Source organism: Telmatherina bonti (assembly GCF_933228915.1).
Source record: "Telmatherina bonti genome assembly, chromosome: 24".
Taxonomy (NCBI): Eukaryota; Metazoa; Chordata; class Actinopteri; order Atheriniformes; family Telmatherinidae; genus Telmatherina; species Telmatherina bonti.
The window spans coordinates 17,570,290-17,590,218 of NC_136633.1; the positions used below are offsets into that span (position 1 = coordinate 17,570,290).

The 19,929-nt window shown below is 41.0% G+C and overlaps 1 protein-coding gene across 1 annotated transcript; it reads right to left on the reverse strand.

Annotated features, from left to right (window-relative positions):
• Positions 1-4,981: 4,981 nt before the first annotated feature.
• LOC306774211 (uncharacterized protein) lies at positions 4,982-18,605 on the reverse strand (the record flags this gene model as incomplete). Its single annotated transcript, XM_079264202.1, has 10 exons — positions 4,982-5,659; positions 5,881-11,170; positions 11,990-12,271; positions 12,366-12,507; positions 12,677-12,813; positions 13,627-13,829; positions 13,925-14,060; positions 15,331-15,412; positions 16,480-16,625; positions 18,480-18,605. The coding sequence occupies 10 exons, from the start codon at positions 18,603-18,605 to the stop codon at positions 5,649-5,651; spliced, it is 6,555 nt and encodes a 2,184-aa protein (XP_079120328.1). The 3' UTR covers positions 4,982-5,648.
• Positions 18,606-19,929: the final 1,324 nt, after the last annotated feature.

Genomic DNA, 19,929 nt, shown 5'->3' on the forward strand with positions numbered 1-19,929 from the left:
TTCTGACTGAAAACAACCAATAAAACCTGGAGACTACCTAAAAATCATGACAGTGAGGCAGGACGAACCAATCAGAAGCGGAGCCAGCGTTCACCCAAGTTGCAACATGTTGGAGCAGGAGTGCCAACCAGCCGCAGGGGCAATGCTCATGCCTCTGTGAAATGGAATGTGGAATAAGATAATAACAGACCAGACTCCATATTAAAAAAATCAGTATCAGCACTGGGAAACTTCATACTCTGGCAAAAAGATAAGATTCATGAGAGGCTTGACAATTTATTGTGGAGAGATCATGTTATGTGATGTTTACTGCATGTCGTGGGGCCTTATATCCCTCTTTTAGCTGAGGTGAGGGGGCGGGGTTTACAAAAAAGTCTGGTACAGTTTCTGTCAGTAATTTAAATTTATCATGAACATCCCCCCACTTTTATTTTATTTCAATGCATTGATTTGATTTCATTAATACATCATTGATGTATCCAATCAAAAACGTGGGTACAGTTCCAGGTCTTCTACTTATTTATCTTTACATCTTCCAAGGTAATATTATTTGTAAATACTCAATGTTTTCATATTTAAAACCATGAAATGTTTAAGATGGAATCATTAGTGCTTGTACAATACTGTATTTAAAGTTGCTATAATTGATATGAATTTTGTTTTGAAGTGAAACAATTTCTGCTTTTCAACTCAATTTTAATTTGATGGAATGAATGAGGACAGCCTGCATTGCTGCACATTCATTATAAGCAGCTTATTCAGACCCCAAAACAACTTTAAGCAGTCGTTAAAGGTGTGAGGAAATAAAATGTTGAGATGAAGAGGTTTTGCAGTGTAGATGATGATTGTTAGTGTTTGTATTTTGTGGATGTAGTTAAAATTAAAATTCTTTTTCCTGGCGTAAATTATTAAGTACTGATTAAAATCTTTGTCTTACTGAAAGGTTGTTCATGTTTTTTGTTTTTGTTTTTTTACCTTTTATGACTGCAACAGTAGTATTATTGAAATGTGTTAATTGAAACATACTTTGTGTCATATTCATACTAAGCAGCAGCTGGGTGCTACTATTTAAAGGGAACTTGAATATATCGTCAGCAAGTATGATGGCAGCAGAAGCTTTGTCATTTTGCTAATTTGGAACATTCAGATGTGTGTTAACATAATGCAATAGAGAATAATCATATCTCATTATTGTGTAGTCAAGGAGTTAAAAAAATTTTTTTAAATCCTTTAAGACAGAAGTCAAAGGAAGTTAACAGTAACTCAGCAATGCTCAAAGAAATGGCAAAAACTTGAAAAAGCAACATGTTAGGCCTCATTTAGCATCATTTCACTGACAATTCAATTAAAACAAGAAAAGAGTTCTTTGTACTGGTGCAGCAAGAGATAGGTGCAGCACAGATCTTTTCAGAAATCCTAGTATATAGCATAGCAAAATCATTCATTCATTTTCTGAACAGCTTAATCCACTTCAGGGTCGCGGGGAAGCTGGAGCATATCCCAGCTGGCTTTGGGTGACAGGCAGGGTACACCCTGGACAGCTCGCCAGTCCATTGCGGGGCCACACAGAGACCAACAATCACTCGTGCTCACACTCCAATGGGCAATTTAGAGTAACCAATTAACCTAACATGCATGTCTTTGGATGGTGGGAGGAAGCTGGAGTACCTGGAGAGAACCCACGCATACACAGGGAGAACATGCAAACCACACACAGGAGTGTTTTTTTTTTTTTCACATGAAACTGTGGGACAAGAACACTGCCACCTCACAGCCAAAGAATCTCAAAAAGAAGAAAGAAAAGAGAATCCAGTATTAATAAATCATGTCTTACTTCAGCTGTTTTTTGGTCAAAGGTTTTATCTCTGTTAGTGCTCTTCTATGACTGTGTCTTTGTTCAAATGTGTCATTTGGCCACATTTGCCAATTCTGTGTATAGGGGAGGGTGTCCCAAGGCGTCTCAGGCCAGCCAAGAGACATAATCCCTGCAGCATGTCCTGGCACTCCCCCGGGGTTCCCTCCCACAGGGATGTGCCTGGAACACCTCACCATGGAGGCGTCCAGGAGGCATCCTGACCAGATGCGGAGGAGCAGTGGCTCTACTCTGAGCCCCTCCTGGATGACCGAGCTCCTCACCCTATCTCTAAGGGAGAGTCCGGCCACCCTGCAGAGGAAACTCATTTCAGCCGCCTGTATGCGAGATCTCGTTCTTTCGGTCACAACCCACAGCTCATGACCATAGGTGAGGGTAGGAACGTAGATCGACTGCTACACCGATCCGCTTGTCGATCTCACGCTCCATCCTTCCCTCACTCATGAACAAGACCCCGACATATTTAAACTCCTCCACTTGAGACAGAACCTCGCTTATTTACTCTTCTTATTATATATTGACTCTGAATTCACATCTTCCTGGATCTTCATGGTTTTTCTAATGTCAGTTTGGGGCTACACCTCAGTTTTCCTGACTCTAACAACTGAAAGAAGTGTTGATCATTAACATTGGCTGATGGGATTCTGACATTACACTGACAACTCCATGAAAACATATTTAAAAATGCCCTGGTTCACTTTTTAAGCTCCTTTTCTTCACAGTTTGTCAGGCATTACTTCCATAATCCTTAGAAGAATTGAGCAGCTTCACTTTGTTTTTAAATGAAAAAAGCTTTCTCCACGTTTTCTTTTAGAGAGTATAACTGTTCCAGGTGAACACATATCAGTATCTTCATTCTGACAATTCTGTAAAAACCTCACATCTAAAGTCCAACACAATACATAATCCATTGTAGTTGTGAATATATGTTATTTACTTTGGGTATGTCTTTTCAGACAGGAGGCAGAAAACGCTGACATCGTAAATTAGCCAGAACACGTCTTCTCTGCAAAGACGAAACAAAAACATGGTAGTATGACGTGGCCATGTTCATGTTTGAAAATTTGCATCTGAACAGGACTTATTTCCTTTGGAAACACAAGGCCAGTTGGAGATGTGTTGTCATAACACACTGCAGCAGATTTGATCCAAACCAAACAGCACAAACAGTCAAACACAGCAGTGGAAAGCTGATGGTATGGGCTTCTCTTTTTTCTTTTTTTTTTGCAGCCATTGATTTAACAATAACATGAACATATGAGTATTGTTCAGCCAAATGTGAGTCCATCTGACTGTCCTGCAACATAATCTCTAAATGAGATGTGCACGAGCAAGGCAGAAAGGAGAGCGGACTAAATTTTCTCTACAATGCAAAAGATTAAAATAATACAATGATTACTTTGAAATAAATTGTTTATACTATGGGTGTCCAAAGTTGGTCCGCTGTCGCTGTCCTGCGGGTTTCAAACACACCTGGCTATCATTAAATAGATTCAACAGCCGATGAAGTTCTGCAGAATGATAAGTTTGAGTAAGGTGTTTTGGAGCAGGGATGCATGGAAAACTGCGGGATTATGGCCCTTGAGGACCCCTGGTTTATGCTAAAAGTGACTGAACAAACAAATGAGTCATGGGATGGGCTCCCCCACACTGCCTTTGGACTTTGAATTAGATTATGTTAGATAATGTGATTTACCGGTAATATATCTGAAGCCATATTACATCATTTTAAAAGCTCACAAGGATTAATTTCTTTCATCATATGAGATTTCAAACTGACAGTGTGTACTTTGTCTTTCATGTGATCAGCAATACATTTCTTCAAAAATGGTCATCGTGCCTTTAAAAAGCCTACTGCATGCAAGTTCTCAGGTGGCTCCAGGGTGAATATTACATGTCAAGTTCCTCATGTTACTAATCGTAATTAAGTGGAAAAGAAATCGACTTCTCACATGCACATATGCAAACATGAGGGTTAAAACTCGACTCCTCGTGTGGTCTCATGTTTCTTCTTCTCCTTCCTCTGGAGCCGTCTAAAACAACAAACTCATGGAAAACGGAGATCACCTTTCTGTCTGGCCCTTTGCAAATTTGCCTGCTGAAATGATCTGATCTCGACTACAGTGACCATTTCATTTGTTTTGATTACTGTGTCAAATAACTTGTTAGTATATTCCGTGATGGTTTTACAAGGTAGGAATATGATTTAATCTATAAGTAACGCTGTCACTAAAAAAAAAAAACATATTTGGATATGCTGGGTTTTAATTTTAAATGTTGGCAAAACGACACGCAAAAAGGTTGAAGGTCAAGTCTTTATCTGCCAATTCAGGATTTAATCTTTCCCTTCTGCAGCTGTCCAATACTTCTTCTCATCTCAAGCCAAAGCGGTGAAGCAGATCTTGGCTGTGACAAAAAAACACTACATACTTTATTATAAGACCATTATAACCCCAAAACTAATGGGAGTCATTTGAAGCAACTTTATTTTTTTCCAAGTCCAAAATATAAACCCACTTCCGGCATCCCCCTTATATAAGCCATTGAAACTCTTCAAATATTTACAAAAGATAGAAAATGAAACAAAAATAAATAAAACCTGTGGCTCATGAAAGACACATGCGGCCTCCTTTTAACACTTATAAACTGCAGAGGTTGACATCTGCCACACATTTTCCTTGGAATCGATCTTGAAAGACAACTTTCATGCCAACAGAGAAATCATTATACTTGTATGATGTCATCCAGAATCTACACTTATGCAGTTTAAATGAGAAAAGCCAGAGCACCAGGTGCTCTGCTGATAGTTTATAACTAAAAGAAAATAAAAATAACAGAATACAGTGATAAATCAGTTGGATACTGATATAATTTGTGGCTTGTAATTGTTATTGCTAAATAAGCTGCAGCCTGGTGCATATTACTAAAAATTAAACCACTTTTCAGTCCTGTAGAGCAGTAAATAAAGCAGGGCAGACTTGTATGCTAGAAAGAAAACGGAACAAAAAAAAGTTCTGCCAATAGGAAACAGGAAGGATTTAGCTTGGTGCCCACTGACCCCTACTGGTTACACATTGGGAGCACAGAGCTAAAGAGACCCATAGGGAATTTTTTTTTTTTTTTTTTTTTAATAAAATACAATTAGTATTTAAACAAGAATTATACATTTAAAACTCCTTAAAGAAGACTGATACAGTAATCTTACAACATTAGAGTTTAGACTCAGTCTAAATTATATCTGTGACCTCAGAATGATAAAAGTGGATGAACTCGATGCTTCTTTCATTCTTCTTCCCCACAACTTGAGAACAAAACTGAAAATCTTGAGTGCAAAAGCAAACATCATCATCGTATGGCTTACTGGTGTGAAAATATGTAGGCTTGTATTTTTTTTTTTTTTTTCCACAGCTTTCAACTGTTCAGTTTATAAGCCACAATGCTTCACCTCCATACCAGGTGAAGCGGCTGAAATATAGCACAGCACTTCCAGAGCAGGCACTTCAGTACTAAATGTCCTTCCATCTGATGACAAGTCAATTCAGTAGGCGTCTTCTCTTTTTGTTGACTGTTGTCATACGTTCTGCCGGCTCTTCTGAGCTTTTTCGACAGGCACATGCTGCAGCTGGTGACCCCTTTAGCTCTCGGTTCTTCCATGGACGTGCAAGTCTTTGCCCACAGTAAAGAACAAGTCACACAGTATTGATCTGTTGAGGTACAATCCATCATCGGGCTTCATGCAGGTTCACACGTCTATTAAGCTCCCAAAACATCATGTTCAACTGTTCCCTAAAACACAAAACAGCATGATATGACAACAGAGCACAATTGCTGCAGCTTGCATACATAAGCAGATGTTTAGTCCTGATTTTAGCTTTAGCCTGATTAGCTTTATCGGTGTGATGGATGGATAGTTTCTGAACAGCATGGAAGAATCATTTCTATGTCTAAAACAATAGACTCTTAATGTTGCACACCTAATGTCTTAAAAGTAAAGGCTTCATACTCACCCTCATCATCAGAGTCGAATCCAAACACGTTTGAACACTTTTTCAGATGGAGATGGTTCTGCAGGTCCTCGGTACTGTTAAACGTTGCGAAGCAGTTGGCACATCGTTGTCTCTGCAGAGCTGCCGCCTTCCAGGTTTGCCCACAAGAGGCATTCCCATGATACGGCACAGACACAGACATCTTCCTTCTCTTTGGCATGGTGATGTACTTCTCGTCAAGGTATGCTGTGGGTGGCGGCCGTATGTATGGCCGCTTCCTGTAATCTGCAAGAGCTTCCTTACACAGGGTAGATTTGGATTCTTCGCTTGATATTTGTCCATTCTCTATTTGAATGTAATCAAAGACTGTCGATGGCAATGTTTGTGGAGGAGGTTTTCCCTCCTCGCCTGCAGAACTTTCTCCTGCTACTGCCTGGACGTTAGCAGACTTTGCAGACTTCTTAGTTGCTGTTGGATCTTTTATTCTTTTCTTTACAATCTTCTTTGCATCACCTTTGTGACTATCCTTGCAGTTCCTACTTGCCTTACTAGCCTCAGAGGTCACATTTGCCTTTTTAGATTTGCCCTTTTTGTTTACCTTCTTATTTGTTTCAGGGGCAGCAGCTGGCTTGGATGTAGCAGAACTATCAAGTGTTGCATCTGAAGCCTTTTCTTTTGTCGCCTCCTCATTAAGAGCAGTCTTTCCTTCGGCCTCATCCTGTTTGACTTCACATTTCAAGCCTGTCATCTTTAAGGCCAAGGTTTTGTCTTGACTTTTGCCAAGACCCTTTTCTTTGTCTAACTTTTTGTCCACCTGTTTCTTTGACCACTCCTTATTCCTTCTCTTTATCTTGCTTGAGTCTAAAGATGCAGTACACTGACTGTTCCCTTCTTTGGCAACAGATTTCTTGGACTTGCTCTCTCTTTTCGCATTCTGTATTTTTCTCGTAGAGGGTGGCACGGTCAAGTCTTCAGTTGGGATGGCGAGTACAGTGTCATCTGAGTCGTTTTGTGCCAAATTTGCTTTTTCCACTTTAGCTTTTCTCTCTTCATCAGCAGAACCTTCTTTGACCTTCACCTGTGGGACAACAGATTTGGGCTTGGACGGTTTTTTTAAACCTGAAGACATGGCCAGATCTGGGTTACGACATTTTTTCCCAACAGCCTTTTTGTTCACTTTACTTTTAGCAGTCTTGTACTTTGCCTTGCTGGAATCTGAAAGTGTGTAATGTTTTTTGAACCTGCGTAATTTCTTTGCTTTAACCGCATTTGGCTTTAGTGGTTTGAGCTCTGAGCTCGAACTGTTAGCTGGAGCTGGATTATGTATTCGGTTCCTTGTAGTCAGCTTGCCGACTGCGGTCTTGGTCTTTGCATCCATTGCTGACTTCTTTGTGGTTCTGTCTTCATCCAGGACCTGCAGACTCTTCTCACCCTCTTCTTTTAACTTGTGAGTCACCACTGAAATCTTCACTGTTGGACCTGCTGTAGTATTTTCATCATGCTCGACTTTCTTGAACTTAGGGGGGCGGCCTCTTCTTTTGAGGCCTTTTTTGTTTCCTTTGACCTGTTTTTCCTCCAATTTCTGCTTCGTGCTTCTGTTGTGCTTTAACAATGATGACGAGATGATGTTATGAACTTTGGAAGCTTGAGGAACTGTATGTCTTTCTTGAACTTTCCGTAATATTTGCCTTAATCTAAGATTACGAACAGTGGGCTGTGAAGATGTGTCCTTATTGGAGAGATTCGTCAACACATTTGAATCCTTGTGCTCATTATTCATCAGAGGTGCAGTCTTAACATTTGTTCTCGTTTCCAAGTCACAAGTGGCCAGTTGTCTTAACTTGTCGGCAGGGTTGACACTCTCAGTGCTTCTTCCAGCAGTGGAGGCAGTAGTATCCTCTGAACTCTGAGGTTTCTCCTCAATTGGTGCCTCAGTAGCTTTATTATCTTTCGGCACATTGGTGTTTTTGTCAGGTTTAGCAGACTTGGAAGCATAGTGGTCCCTCTCATGAAGATTCAGCGCCCAAAGACAAATAAATAGTTTGGAGCATCCAGGGAGACAGCACACAGCCTGCAGCGGACTATGCTTCCTGGCGTGCCGTCTCATTTCTATCCCAGTTTTGAATCTCGCCGCACAACCCTGATGAAGGCAAGGATGCCGTGGAATGAGTCTGTGTCTTTCAACGTGGTGCTGAAAGTGTTCAAAACTCCATAACACCCTCATGCAAATACTGCATTTACTATTTCCGACACGGAAAGCCAGTTCTAGAGGTTTGATTTCACCATAGTGATTTTCAAGAGCATGGTACAATATAGCAACTCGGTTCTTTGATAGATCTGTGGACCAAGAACAACCATCCATAGGACAGAAAACTTTCTCTTGTGGCTCCACATTTTTCTCTTCAGCAACATTCCTGCTTTGTTTTGAGTTCACCTTCAGGACTTGCAGAGATTCTCTCTTTTTGTCTTCAGTGGAATGACTAAATTCCTTGTCTCCCTGTAATGAAGCTGCAGAAGAATCCATTTTAATATCTTCGCTTTCTGCTAAACTTGAACTCACAGTTCCCTCACTTGTTGGTTGAGGCATATCTTGCTGTCCAAGTTTCTGCTTGGCATCCAACTTGTTTTGTAGCCTATTCAATTTCCTCTTTTTGCTAATGTGTCCATTTACCCGTTGAACAGCAGGTTTGTCTTTAAGATCCTTTGCTTCGCTTTGTTTTCCTTTTGAAAATGTACCACAAACTTCTTTGTCTTTAGATCTTAATGTTCTAGATTCAGATGGAAGTGTTGATTTCGGAGAGACAGTGGATTTCCTAGGCCTACCTTTTCTTCTACAACCAGGAGGCATGTTTACTAACTTTGCTTTGGGAGAGGTTTTGGCTGTGGTGGTGCATTTGGTGTCAGAGACCCCATTTTCTTGGTCTTTCATTCTCTTTAGCTTCTCTATGTGATCAGACAAGTGCATCATGGCCAACAGGTCATCTTTAAACATCATCCCACAAAACATACACTCGTCCTTACGAAAATGGAACATTGCATGTGCTACAACTCGACTTCCCTTAAATGGCTTGTTGCAGAAAGTACAACAAAACTCCAGCTTGGATTCCTCTGATTCTGGTGCTGGCTCCATAAGCTCACTGTCTTCTGGTGAATCAGAACAATCATCTGCATCATTTGATTTTCCTTTCTCCCTTTGTACGTCCACTACATAGGCATCCTGTTCAGATGTAGAGCAGCTGGAGGTAGTCTGTATCTTGTGATGGGTTGTAGATTTACTTCCTCCTCTTGAATCTTTGGATGCACTATGGGCTGGAGTTTGAAGTTTGTCGTGCTCCTGATTTTGAGCAAGCTGCTTAGGTGAAAGTTCAGTGACCATTTCTGTAACTAGTGTCAGAGCAGAAATGGCCCTTGGACTGGCCTGGTCTACAGACGTACAAGGAGCCTCGGTTTCGGATATCTTATTTTGTCTGATAATACTTCCTCCAGGGCTTGTGTCATTTTTACAAGGCACGTGTCCTTTTGAGTTTTTAGGTGAAGCATCTGTGACATCCATTGTGGAAACACTGACAGAGATAGAATTATTACCACTTTCACTATGAGACGGGAGCAACTTTAGCTCTTCTTCCCCATCTCTTATGACACCATTTTGAGAGCGTGACGAAACATGGCCTGCGGAGTCAGTGCTTGAACAATCAGCATTAATGGAGATTGGATGGTTTTCACCAGTAGCTTTTCTCTTAATCTTGACAGTTGTGGTTTGTGAAACCTGAGCTTTAGAGACCCGTTCTACAGCTGGAGCCTTAGAGACTTTGTCTAAAACTGTCGATTGTGAGGCAATGGTGACTTTCATCTCGACAGCAGGCTCCTCGCAGGGCTCCTTTGCTGACGAAACAGTCTGAATTTGAGGGAGCTCGTGCAAATTTGGGACTTCTGCTACTTCAGCTGCTGATAAGGTCTGTGACAATGTGGTAGCTCTCGGCTTAGCAGAAGAGTTTTCAGAGTAAGCTCTGGCACAATTGATGCTTTGTGAGGTTTTTCTTGGGCTCTGAGCGTGAGGAATCCTATGTGAATCCAAGGATTTAGTCCCTTGTTCTGCTCCAGTTGTCTGTGATGCAACTTTCATCTCAACAGCAGACTTTTCAGCAAGCTCTCTAGTTGATGTTTTTTGTGACAATGATTTTATACTTTGAGCTTTAAGGACTTTCTCTGAAACTCCCATGTCTTTAGCAGGTACTGCTGTCTTAGATATGGTTTCTCCTTTTATCTCAGACTTTTCTGGCAGATCCTTTGGTGGGCTTCCCTGCACTGATGACCGTGTAATTGTTGATACAGAGCTGTGAACATTTGGTCCGTTGCCTTGTCCTTTTTGTCGGCGACCATAGCAGTGCAACAGCTTCATGAACATAGCTTCATCTCGTGCTCTGAGAATCACCTCTTTGCGGTGTACAGGCTTGGCAGGTTGTGCAGCTGCAGGAAGTTTCACTGTAGGTTTGTAAAAAAGCACTTGAGGGAACCCTCTGGGTCTGCTGCAAGCATCTTCAGCAAAGCTACCCAGCAGCTCATTATCTGGTAGGGAAAGCTCCAGGATAACTTGAGGCGGGCTGGTTTGTGAAGAATGGTCTGCTGAAAACCCATTGCGGACTTTGTCATTTTCCCTTTCCTTTAAATGAGAGTTAATCAAAGGTTTGAGTTTGGTGTTCTTGTTCTGACCATGTTCAGATCTTTTTACGACACACGACCGAATGTGCTTTGCCCGTTTCAGTCCATTCTTTTTAACCTTCAGAGAAACATTGTCTTCAAACGTTCCCGAGTCCTGCAGAAGCCACTTGGGTTGTCTAATCTTTCGTTTAGGTGGGTTCTTCTCTGAGAGTCTTGTAGTGCGTCTTTGTTCCTCATACCTCAAGGCTAAATTGCTGTGCTTTCTGTCTAGCTGCCAAAATGAGCGCCTCAAAGCTCCAGAAGGTTGCTTCAAGGTTTGTGATCCTTGGTTGCCTTTCCTCCTGACAGCATGATCATTAAGCCGTGTTTTACCCGCATCGATCTTAAGTCTTTTAGATGTAATGTTTGCATCCTCTTTACAATGTCGCTTTTTAGATGCAGCATGAAGTTCATTTCTATCTCCTTTACGACAAGTTGATCCTTTTGATCGGAGAGAAAGCTCTTTGGTGCAATACTTGGAGATCCATTTGTCCTCCAAGATTTCTTCAAGAGCTGCACTAACTACATTCTCACTCATCAGCCTTAAACAGTTGGTCCGCAGAGCAACAAGGTTCCAAAACTCTGGATCAAAATACAGATCCTTCTTTAACACCTAAAAGAAAAAAAGACATACAAAATTATAGGAACTGCATTTACATATGATCCCATTTGCAACTTTTAAACTGGATTCACACTTGTTTGGCGATTGTGTACTATAGAGCCGGCCCAGCGTGTGCCAGCGAAATGTGCTCTCGCACTTGAGTGTAAGGTTACAGTGCCCTAAATTCATTTAGAAGCTTAAAAATCTGAACAAACCAACCAATCACAAAGCATTACTTCTGTGTAACCACACCCCAAGCAGGCAGGGATTGTAAGGTCTGCAAGAGGTGTGCATCAATCTTCTACTGGGCATACGGCAGAGAAGCTTCAGAGAACCAATCTGAAGCAAACGCCACATGAGTGTAAATCCAGCTTTTAGACACAACATAACTTAACAGTCATACATTCAGTTAATTTAAGACTTTGGGTTCACTGTCTGAATGGAAAATATTATTTACAAGTGCAATCTGCCCATCTGTTAGTACCACTGAAGAATCAAAAATCATTCCAGCCATTTTGTTCAAACCACCTGTGAACAGCCTGGTGAGCATAATACTACCACCCCATGCTAAAAAGTTTGACAATTTCTGCATTTACTGTCTTTTTTGCATCCATATTAGCATAGTTGTATAGCTGCAAAACATGCAGATATGAAACAAATCCAAAGTATACAAGAGAATGCACAGTAAAAACCATGTTGCTTTAACCATAGAATTTACATTTTCCCCATCTGTTTTGCAAGCAATAGGCCTTTTCTGCTTGTAAAAACAGTCCTCATCAGCTAAAATTTAAGTATTCCCTCAATCATTGGATTTATGAAAAGATGCTTTACCTGCAGCGTTTCAAAGCGAACATTATTTCTGATGGGGGTGTCATCCACATGGTATTCCTGATCAGGGTGCATGTAAAGAAGGTACACCATCTTGTAGGATTCAACAGAACGCTCCAGAAAGAAGACAAGAAGAGCACACGCCCGGCAAACCTCCAGATCATTGGGAAGCAGACCAGCAATGGTTTTGTAGATTAGAGACTTGCAAACAACATCACAGGGAAGACAAGACTGCAGGGCGTGAGCACAGAGCTCCACGCAGAACTGGATACCTTCTTCACCCACCTAGAGAGAAACAAACAAGTTAAATATTCAATAGATGTGATTGTCTTAGCAAATCTAAAAGAAAAAAAGGCTTATAAGCCCATTTCTTTCTCACTTCTTGCAGTATGGCTCTGATGAAGGGGAAGATAGATTTGACATTTGTGGCAGACAGCATCAGCTGCTGACACTCGTCTTGAAGCGCCTGCTTGGATGTTTTCAATCGTCTGTGAAGATTGGTCCAGACCATAACCAGATCGCTGCAAAGTTGGGGGGATATGAAAAGTTCTTAATGCTTACAGAAAGGGGAAAAAATATTTAATTTAAATGGTCGTAATTTCTACTAAAATTCAATAGTGCAGCTTGTTAAATTGGATTCAACTACTGTCAAATTTCTCATGACAGTAGCATGAAGTTTCATTTACTCACCACACATAGTACATGTCTCCCCTGCATAGCTGCTGTGACAAGATGGCTGTGCTGAGGCCCAAAAGCAGCTCAACCTTCTCCTCACACTCCAAGCTACAGATAATGAGTACTGCGTCTTTACCATTAACCTCAGCAACCTGAAAACAGTTAAAGGGATATAAACAAAAGAAAGGCACAAACTGAAGCAAAGCTGTCACCATCTGACTCAAGTACAGGCTAGCCTCAAGCACTGAGTTACAGTGTGTTCAGACCAAATTCGGCAGGTTTCCATGTAAAGTCTATGGGGAGGCGTGGCAAGGAGGCGTCAAGCTTTCTCGCGTTGCGCTTTGGGTGTCGGCGTTCCGCGTGGAACGCGCCGAAACTGTAAGAAGTTTTTTAAGCTTGACGCGTGGAACGCGCGTCAAAAGCCAGAGATGGACAAAGCTGAACTTTGGCCGCTCGACGCGGGGGCGTCAACCAATCAGAGCGATCAGCTCGCAGCTCCTGGAGGATTCCTGTGGTGAACCCAGACACGGGGCTGAGATGCCATCACTCCGTGCAATATTTAGGATAACCATTCCTTTCTAAAAAGCTGAATGTTACTGATTTGGCAATGTAGCAGGATATGTTGCCTAGCAACGCTTTGTTTGGGGGCGGGGGCGGCGGCTCTCTGCTGAGCGCGGCTCTTGTTGCATTAACACTGACTAACTGCCCTATGACAACGTCCTCTAGCTTTATTTATTAAATAAAACCATGTCATATCGCTACTGAATCCGCCATCATTCAAACTGACCGGAAGAAAAGCGCCGCGTTTGCCACTCGCTCCAGACACACAAGCGGCAGACGCGGCGGGAGCGTTGGCAGTGTTTTGGACGGACACAAAAGTGGCAGTTTGGTGACCAGCGTCGAGCGTTCAGCGTTTTGAGCGACTCAAAACGCATTTGGTCTGAACACACCGTTACTCCACCTACCTCTTTATGTAGCAGTTCATGCTGTGAAGTTTTGTAAAGCCATGAAAGGTAGACCTGAAGGAAGAATAAATATTCTCCTGTTGTGGAATGCTGAGCACAACATTTAGCCAGGGCCATGGCTTCGCTAACACGCTCACAGGATAAAAGGTAGCGCACCCGGAGCTCGAGGAACACTGGCAGCTCAGAACTGATGCACTCATCCACTTAGGAAAACAAAGCAAGAGAAACAGGCAGTTTTAGTTTATTTTGACACTCAAACCACCAATGACATCCTTTTACACTGAATTACTCTGCTGACCTTCATTCTGAGGTAAACTGGATTTGCTGAGGATTCCCTGCAAGGCTGGGCTAGCCCAGGGCCCGCCACCCTGAACCAAATGCTCCACCTGAAGTAAGTGAACATTCTGATACTTCGCTAGGACCAAAAGACATTCCTGTAAGAGAACAGGAAGAACAGTCTGAATTTGCTTGTATTTCAAACAATATCTTACTCATAGACATTCATTATCTACACTGTTTATTCCAATTGTTATTATGACTTACAGGGGGCTGGACCGTATAGATCGAACATGAAAGATGGAGCCTTTGGCGGTAAAAAGTGAAGCCTATGCGGAGGTGCATAAAACTGCAGTTCCCCCTTCATCCACTAGGGGCTCCAAAACAGAGCAAATCCCCGTAGACTCCCATGTTACAAAGGCCAACTTCACGGCAGAAATAAACATGTTAACAGTCTGGTTCAAAAATCTGTTTTCGGTTTAATAGGTCAGGTTTACCTTCATGACAACTATGGGGGAAGTGAATTTTTTTCTAACTCGCCCGTTTGAAAGTAATTTAATCTCAAATATCAGGCATATTTAGGGGCATGTCCTTTTGATTGACAGATACCAATCTCCCGCTTCAAGTAAGAAGAATGTAGAACAACAGCGGTATTTAGCCACTTTACAGCGTGACTTAGCTTTAGCCCGCTTACCTCCATAAGCCGGTTTGCCCCTGTTAGCTCCGGGTTTGCTCAGTTAGCTCTTAGCTATAGGCAGCTCGGAGTTCGCTCGATGTCAATCATCCACCATGATGCTCACAGCCCCCTTCTCGGCTCTACCTCTTTGCCCATAAATGTATTTTCCGGGTGAGACGACGCGCATGCTTCTGGCAAGATGTCGATATTAGGAACCGCCCACGGAGCTTCAATTCATCTCTTCAGAAGCCTATGGGTGCCGAAACGGAGGCTCTGCCCATCTCTATATACAGTCTATGGCTGGAGTCTAACTATGGCGAGAGGCAAGAGGCTGCCTCTTGCCTGCCTCTTGTCAATTAGCAGGCGAGAGGCAGGCTACACCCTGGACAGGCCGCCAGTCCATCACAAGGCTAACATAAAAAGACAAACAACCATTCACCCTCAATCCCAGGCAGAATTTAAAGTGTCCAATTGACCTAACGTGCATGTCTTTGGCCGGAGAGCCCAAGCATGCATGAAGAGAACATGCAACCTATACACAGAAAGGCCGCTGTTGAACTCCACAGTTGAGGCTCGAACCAGTGACTTTCTTACTGTGAAGCCACGGTGCTAAGTTAAGTTATGTTCAAAGATATTCGTGCGAAAGGCAAAACTAACGAGACCACGAACAAAATCACTTTATGGTTCATGTGCAGAGTTATCACAATTGCTTTTACATAGGTAGTGATAGAGGACTTGAAATTTATTCTCACCCGGAATGCATCTGTAAAACTTTTCAGCGGCTCTTGATCAAAGTCCTTCTGGTCAAAAAACAGCAGCAACTCAAAAACACTCCTAGGATGAGATCAGACAATCACATAAACAAAGCAATTTGTGTGTGTCTGAAGAAAGTAACAGTGAAAGAGAGTCTGGAAAGCAGTTTGTTATGAAAGTGAGGAAAACTCTGGGATGGATTGCAAGAGGCACGGGGGTTTAGAGACTGTGGACACCAACTGGCAGCATTCAGCCACTTTTCTTGGCTCACCAAGATGCTTTTGTGATCCAACAAACAAATCACACTGCATATTGAGAAAAGTTGCGACTAATAACCCACAAAGTCATTGATAAATCAGAAAGTGTAAGTAAAAGATTTTTGTCTACATGAAGACGTGTGAAGCCAGAATCAATTCAGATGGATTATTTTGTTTGTTTTTCTTTTATGGGACAGAAAGTGAAATTTATGTGTTTTTCCTCAAGTTTTATTGTGCAAAGCCAGCGACCTTAGTTGTTTAAAATATTAGAGCAATCCTTTTCTAGAGAAAAAACACCAACATTTTATGTATTGGTCTGAATTTAATCCCACAAAGGATATCCCAACATCACTGGCTCCAGTAAACTGTCCAGGTGAATATTGCATTAAAGAAGTTATACTACACCGTTCTTCCCTCCCAGGAGTAATTATAATCTGGCTGTACTTGGCCTCTACTTTACAAAGTCACAACATGAGTGAATTTTTATTAAGTGTTAATATATGAGACATTTTCAGCGGTGCTTTAGACCTTTTCTGACTGGGCTCACTTTTAAGTGAGGACATACCAGAGCTGCAGCACCATAATTTGCCATTAACCACTCCCAAAGCAAGCCATCTTAAAAATGCCTTGCCATCACAAATGATGTGAATGTATCTGGGTGAGCATTTTACCGACTGACAACTCAAATTTTGCAAGTTATATCCGCTGTATTTACATGTAGATGATGGGTAGCAAAAGCACTAAAAACTCAAGCCTTTACCAAAACACCTGCGTGCAAAGCAGAAAAAAAAAATCAATTTAAGGAAAACTGTCATTTTTAAGGAGCAAGAAGCAACTATTCAGCTCGCCAAAGACTGAATGTAACCCCTCCAGGAAAGATGGTGTACTTACAAAGCCAGACTACTGATTGTTTGGTGCACATGATCACAGTTTGACGTGAAGAAAGTGGAGGCTTGAACAAAATAGCACAGAGCTATCTTGAGGATCCTGAGTTGGGGTAGCGGCTCCTGCCAGTGAGAGGCATACTCCTCCACCAACTGCACAGCGTGAAAGCACAACAAAGACAAATCCAAACACGTTACAAAGACTATTTAAAGTTGGGACCAGAAATAATGTTTAGCTCTGTGGCAGTAATTTAGACTTTAAATTCAGGTACACTGGAGAATATGTGAACAATTCCATTAACTATGTTCTGTTACAACAAAAAATAAATAGTAATTCATTAATGGGATAATTAAGAAATATTTAGTAATACATTTGATTCCTAAGACATTTAAAACAAAACAGACTGGAACCCAACATTAACTAATTTTTTAAGCATTACAGATGAATCAAACCAATGGACAGAGATCACTAACCTACATTCCTTGTACATGAACTTCACCCATGACAATCAGGCTGCTACATCTAATACAATAACCATATTTGCATCATTTGATACAGTTGGACGAACCAGCATGGCTGCGACAGGCTACTTTTCAATTGCTAAAATTCAAAAATCAAACTTGCAGTGAATGACCTCAATCTACGTGTTAAACTGGGTGAGTTTGGCCAGTGGTTTTCCACTTAACATGCTTTTGATACAGAGTGCAGTGATAAACAGACTCAATGGCAAGAATCCAAACAAAATGAGGTTCTCACTGCTGTCTCACACACACTGTTAGAGCTCCCCAAACACTGCTTACACTAGCCTCCGATTGGGAGGGTCACATCAACTAAAATCCATGAAATGAGCACCATATTGAAGTAAAATATAAAGAATACTATATAACTGAGTTGTAATGTTGAAATTATAAAACAATTGCCCAATAGCAATTACTTAACTACTGTTACTTTGTACAATAGATGGAATAATATCCACTAACCTGTATAGAAAAACACACACACACACACACACACACACACACACACACACACACACTAAAAGATATGCCTCATTTACCTCACCATATCCACATCTTGACTACTCAACTTTTATCTGACCTCAAGATAATGAAGACAAATATGTGTCAAAGTGGTTAACTTCTCATCTAAAAACATCTTTTCAATTAGCATCTGCTAATATTAATGCCATGGATTTAGTTGAAGATCATTTGCCAACTTTAAAAAGAAAAAAATGTGGGTTAAACAACAACAACAAAAAAAAAAGCAACTGGTCCCGGTTTGGTCAAGTTAAATCTGTACGATCGAAGTTTTGTTTTGTTTTACAAAAAAGATCATCAGTAAACACAATTGCATGTTTGTGGTAATACTTTATAATCCCCCTGCAATCCTAAATAATTTATTGATCATTTAATTTTTAAAAGCACATATAATACATGTAACTCTCACTTTTACCTTCATCTGAACATTTTCACACAGCAGCTTCAGGTTATGAGAAATGTAACCAGTCGTGAAGTCTAACAAGCAAAATAGGCTTTACTGAAATGATTATTTACCGACTAAGCAGGATTAAATTAACTAAAATGTTAGGTAATCATTAACTAGTTACTACCATAACCATTATTCGTGCTTAACGATGTTAGCTGTGCAGCTAGGTAAACACTGAATGTGTTCATATAGCAGACGTACATTCTGGGTTAGCCAGCTAACTCACACGACAAGCCGCCTTAGCTATTTAGCTGAACAATCAGCAAGAAATGTCAAGCTATGACTGACTTCCTGACTCGGATATTTTCACATCTTCATCTATATGCACCTCTGGGTTATCAGACACGCTGTTTTGATATGTTACACAGACTGAAACACTTATTTGCGCTGCGACTGTTTGGCTACATGCTAACAAGCTCCGCTGCTAACCCTAGCAGTTTCTGGGGGAGGGGAGTCGGCTAACATTTAAGCTCGTATCTTCGACAATAAACTTGTCACCAACTTCAGCTACGTCTTCTTACCTTGCAAAAGTCTAAGCAGAATGGTTTACTGTCGATTCGGCATTCGTCACCTGAGTAGTGGCTTAAAAGAGACTGTATTTGTTTTTCTAGCCCATCTAACTCGTTCGTATTGCTCTCCTCCGCCATACTGCCTGTCTGGCCTTGCTCGTAACAGCTACCACACAACACATATCGCCATCATTGACAGCGCTGATTGGATACCGCCGTCGTTAAGGGGCGCGCTCCTTTACTACACCGTTTTACACCGAAAGAGAGCTCGTTGAGGCGGAGATTTTGGGCTGCGTTAAAATGAATGGGAGCTCATAATGGGCCGCCCACACGGTGCACCCGGAATAGCATTACATGTACCACAAACCACATGGCAGACACAAACATAGCGCGTTAATTACTTAATATTTATTCTATTTGTCTAAATTTGTATAAATCAGTATTTATTACATTTACTAATAAAAAAAAAAGGAAACATTTAAATATTAATAAAGAAAAATATCACTACTGTTATTTTTTGTTTCGACCTCTCATATATTGTTTTAAGATATTAACAAAAGTGAATCTACAGTGACATTTTACAACTATAATTCTTACTGTATAGACAGCAACTTTCACTTCATGCCTGAACAAATTCAAACAAGTGCAAATCTTTTATAATATACAAACATATCAGTTTTGCACACATCATGCAATTGAGTTAGAAGAACCAGGTATGGATATGAACAGTAAAATGGCTTCAACAGGAAAAGATCACTACATAAATTCAAATACTATACTCTATACTATACTTTTTAAAAATTTCTACTTTTTGCAGTTCATGATTTAAGGGTACACTGTATTATTGTACATGACATGATGTTTAATAGGGGTGATCTCTTTCAAACATCTAATTCCACATTTGATGTGTCAACTTCTCCTATAAGACACTAAATCAGTAAACTTTTTCCACGGCATTGTGAAAACCCAAGTGATAAGTGTGCTGGTGGTCTCTCTGTAAACAACTTCAATTTAAAATAACTATTAACCAGAAGACATTTTTGTCTAATTAGCTCAGTGTTTCTTAATCCAGGTCCTCAGGACACACTGTCCTGCTTGTTTTAGAGATATTCCTCCCCATTAACACCTGATCCAGATTATTGAACTTCCTCATCAAGCTCTTTGCAGCCTGTTAACAAGCCTTTTATTTCAGTGAAGTGTGTTACAGTACGGTTACCTATAAAACATGCAGGGCAGGGGGTCCTGAGGACCTGGATTGAGAAACACTAAATTCTCTCCACCATCTTGTCTAAAGAAGATCACAACTGACCCCAAAAAACCCAAAATGGCAACAACCAAATGTCAAATAATAATAATAATCCCTTAATAAAAGGTGTTTTGCACAGTAAAACAAGTAGTTTACATCAGACTGACCACATGGAAGCTGATCTGGGAGTACCTTCAGAATTTGAGAATGAACAGG